The sequence below is a fragment of the Micropterus salmoides genome, unplaced genomic scaffold (assembly GCF_014851395.1).
Source record: "Micropterus salmoides isolate LMB-PRFRI ecotype aquatic unplaced genomic scaffold, ASM1485139v1 Ms_hic_scaffold_2, whole genome shotgun sequence".
NCBI classification, from domain to species: Eukaryota; Metazoa; Chordata; class Actinopteri; order Centrarchiformes; family Centrarchidae; genus Micropterus; species Micropterus salmoides.
In genome coordinates, this window is record NW_024041150.1 from 16,381,065 (window position 1) to 16,385,285 (window position 4,221).

At 39.9% G+C, this 4,221-nt stretch overlaps 1 protein-coding gene across 1 annotated transcript in view; it reads right to left on the bottom strand.

Moving 5' to 3' along the window:
• Window positions 1–77: 77 nt before the first annotated feature.
• Window positions 78–4,221, bottom strand: part of LOC119912077 — a 55,299-nt gene continuing 51,155 nt past the window's right edge. The window contains exons 5-6 of the mRNA XM_038731056.1: window positions 710–744; window positions 78–582 (exon numbers count right to left, since the gene is read on the bottom strand). Coding sequence (XP_038586984.1) covers window positions 466–582; window positions 710–744 — 152 coding nt within the window. The 3' untranslated portion in view covers window positions 78–465. The remainder of the gene's footprint in view (window positions 583–709; window positions 745–4,221) is intronic.

The following is a 4,221-nucleotide window of genomic DNA, read 5'->3' on the forward strand; positions in this document are numbered from 1 at the left end:
TCATAAATACAAGTACCAATCACTTTAAAACAAATTTTATGTTTTATTCAAACATGTAAAACATTGACATCAAATATTCAGTTTCCAAAATATCTATAAAAATATAGAACCTGATCACTTTGTCTGCTTGGCAGAGGAAAGTCAGCCAGTATTCACTGCTTCATGTCCGACTTTATTCAGATTCAGATTCAGATTTAATTTAAGTGACCTCATGATTTTCAGCTCAGCTGTGCTCAGACCACTCTGCTGTCTCTTCCTGTTAAACAAATGATGCGTGCCTCTCTCACTCCTCCATCTGCAGACCTCCATCTATCTATTGTCTTTGTGGACAGTCTCTCTAGAGTTAGAAAGACAGAGAGTGAGAGATTCATGAGACTAAAAGATCAAGATTTAAATAAGAAAATGGTAACCCCCCCCAAACCCACATAAGAACATCAATTGATGAATATGATTAATAGCATTATTCTATCTGCTGGCAGCATAAACAACATGAGTTTCCACTTCTCTCTCTGATGCAGGCCTCCTGTTTCTTATTGTTGTTGAATACAAACTCAGTGCTTTCAGGTCATCAGAGTCCAGATTCTGTAAAAAGGACACACAGTTCCACACGTCAACTGGCTGAGTTTGTGAGAAAAACTAAATCCCAACATGATTCAACCACCTTTAATGGATTTAAATATTTAATAGTAAACAGTAAAACTTGATTCACCTCACGCTGTTGTAGATTCTGTTTTTCGTTGGCAGCTGAACAACAGAGACAATACGTCTAATCAGGTGACCAAGATAAACATTTGTATTGTTTCAACATATTCACACAACATTAGAGGAGAGAAAAAAAAAAGAAACCAAACACAAGATCCAAGCAATTGCTTAAAACAATATTGTACCTTTCTGAAGTTTCCTGTTTTTAACAACCAGACAGATGATGACCGTTATGAGGAAAACAGTCAGGCCGCCCAGGATCACACTCATCAGGTTTGGTATTCTATCACTCTCTGTTAAAAGAAAGAAAATATAGTTAGACTCTATTTTCTCTTTAGTGGCTTGAGAAGTGCTAACATTAAACTGACAAATGTTCGTGCAAATTCTCATTTCAAATGTTCCGTTTTCTACTCCATCACAGTATTTAGGATCGCTGTCAGCCTTGGTCATAATGGAGATACAGCTGGCCTTGGTTCTGTTGACCACTCTGAACCAGGTTGTCATGGCTTGATTTCTGGAAATGTTGGTAGTCGACAGTGTGACTTCTTGACCAGGCTGGACCTTCACAGTCTGAGACTCAGAAACTGAGACAGAGATCCAGCCTGAAACAAACAGCAGAGACAACAAGAGATGTGTGTGTTATAGGAAGGTAAACAACACCTCTGAATAAATTATACATAAGAAAATAAGTCTTAATTGTAGAAGCAACAAAGTAGAGAGAAATGTGTTGGCAGTACTTACTGATGCTGCAGATAATTAAAGCTGTTGTCAAGATGAAGTTCATCATAGTGCGAATGATTGCAGCTCTGCAGTGTCTGTAGTTAAACCGTGCTCCAGGAAGGGTGCTGTCAACTTAAGAGGCGGGCTCTCTTATCATGTTATCCAGTTGGTCCACTCACCTCATACATGCTTTCAGAGTGTGACACCAAATGACTTCAAGAGACACGAGACAAAGTTATTCATACAGTTATTTCATATAAAGTTACCAAATAATGTTCAAACCAAACTAAAAACATGTACATCAGATACATCAAGGCCTTTATGTAAGAAGATCACATCTAATCTTCTTATACAAAATATGATTCACAGAAACTTGGTTAGTCCAAAAAACATACTGTAGCAGACAGATGTCAGGCAAGGACATGCTTATGTAGCTTGGGTAGTAAATCTATTCATAAGCGATTTTACACTTAGGCTTGATGTAGTTCTAAAAGTTGTGGCTGACTTTCGCTGACTTGATAGTCTAACGCTGACTTGATAGTCTAACGCTGACTTGGGGGTCCCGACCAGGTCCCAGGGGGTTGCAAGAATGCTACTATAGCCCCAAAACAGAAAAAAAGAAAGAAATCCCCTTAAAAATAACTAGATGGATTACAGTTGTGAATAGACACTAAATATTTTGCACTGTTTAATCCAGTAGGTGGCGGTAATGACAACCGCTAAAACACCAAAGAAGAATAAGTTAAGAAGTAAAAAAAGGCAACGTTAAGGTAGCTAGCTAACGTTTTTTCTCAACAATAAGTGACACTGGAAACGGAGAGCTAACAACAGCCCTGAGCCCTGAACCCTCACAGACTTTACTGACATCACATGGAAAGTGATTGAGTTTAAGAGACTGCAAGGGCTCAAAATGCTGTAACCAGGAACGGGAGAGCACTTTGCCATTTTATTACGTTACCTTGACGACGCTGAAACACGTTGCACACTTTTTATTTTATTTTTTTGCCTTATTTTTAAGTCCTGCAGGCTCTCGCCCTGCAGAGTGGAGGAGAGGTAAATGTCAATATATATTTGTAATTAATCAGTACACTGTTGTTGGTCAAACAGCATCATTAAGCAAAAACTAAAATAAATAGTTGAATGATATAAGTGTGTAATAAGGTGATTGCATTCCTCTGACTTCATGAGTTCTATGCAGCATCCTAAGAAAACTTTCAACAATTTTAACATCAGCGTTGGTTGTTCACCATTTTTTCTTCTTCTTCTCTTATAACGCAGATTTGCCGTGATATTTTTCTCGCTTCCGGGCTTCCCCTGGTAAGCCCCGTGTTTCACTTCACACCGCTATGAACTGTGGGCAATTCGCTCAGCCAAAGTCTGCAGAAATGCGGACTTACGAAAAGGGTCTGTAAAGGGCTCAAAATGTCCGTGAGAGAGCCCTCGCGCACTTGACCATTTGACAGTGGGACAGCCCTGAGCCCTCATGGACTTCCCCGGAACGCGCCTGAAAGTCTGTGAGTCTGTGAGGGTGGACATTGGGATTGGGCCTCAGACTGTGAAACCCCCTGAAATAAACCATTTTTGTTTCTATGATCTGTATGAGGCCCTCCCTTTTTGTTGCCAGGCGGTAACACAGTGCAGAGAGATGCACTGCAGCTGCACATCAACCAACAGACTTTGAGAGGAGAGAACAACCTGACTGCTGTTCCTACAGTCTCACTGAGTTTTTTTCTCTTCTCATGCCCAGAAGGATAGTCCCTCTTCATCCTCTCATCACTGTTTTTTTGTAATTTATTTTTTTATAGCTTTTATTTATAAAGTCCAAGAGACAGACATAAAGTGCATACAGGAACACCCCGCCTCCCTCTGTTCTCAGAGAGATTTAATTGGAGTTCTGACTCCCAGTTCATCTTGATCTTCTGTAAAATAGATTCACTGGCTGAGGACAATAAATTATGAAAAAAGGAGATATGGCCCTTTCACAGGGTTTTAGCCTTAAGAGCTCCCGCTGGGTGTTGTTATCTGTGGGAATGATGTGGCGTGTGTTTTCGTAAAGTCCCGCAACTGGAAGTACCGTGGAAAAGTCTGATTTATGTAGATTAAAGGTAGAAATTAATTGGTTGAAGCTTGCAAATATACCATCAATGTACAGGTCTCCCAAGCTATGCAGCCCTAAAGTTCCACTTTATGGCCCTTTGCTGTATCAATCATTATGGTCTCTCTTCTTGCTGTTATCTGCATGCTGTCCTGGTCAAATCTCCTCTCCAGTTCTGAAGGCACCAAATCCACAGCCTCATAAACTCAACCTGAATTGTTCATTTCCTGCTCTCCTGGAACACAGTGTCTGTCACCACTTTAAGTCAGATTTTGGGCATGTCATCACTCTGGAGTTATCTCACTGTCATCTCTCAGTGCTGTTATTTGTCCTTTAAGCACATTTATACAATAAAGGTCACCAAGCGCATGGAAAGCACAATCAATGTCTTTCACATAAATCCGCCTGTTTGAATGCACAGCTGAACTTTTCTGTTCCGAAACAGCACTGTACAGCGTGTGGAGTGAATGGCTTCATGTGAGACTGTAAAAGTGTCACTCTGCTTCAGTAGATTAAACACTATGTGAAGATAAAAGAGCGAGTGAGTCTGTCAGAGGTGTGAAGATACAGATATACAGAGATCTCCCTTATATAGAAAGAGCTGTTTTTCACCACAGTGCAAAGTGCAACAACATGGATGTGTGGCTGTCATAAATATTTATATTTATAAATTAAGTATTTCTATTCATAAATACAAGTACCAA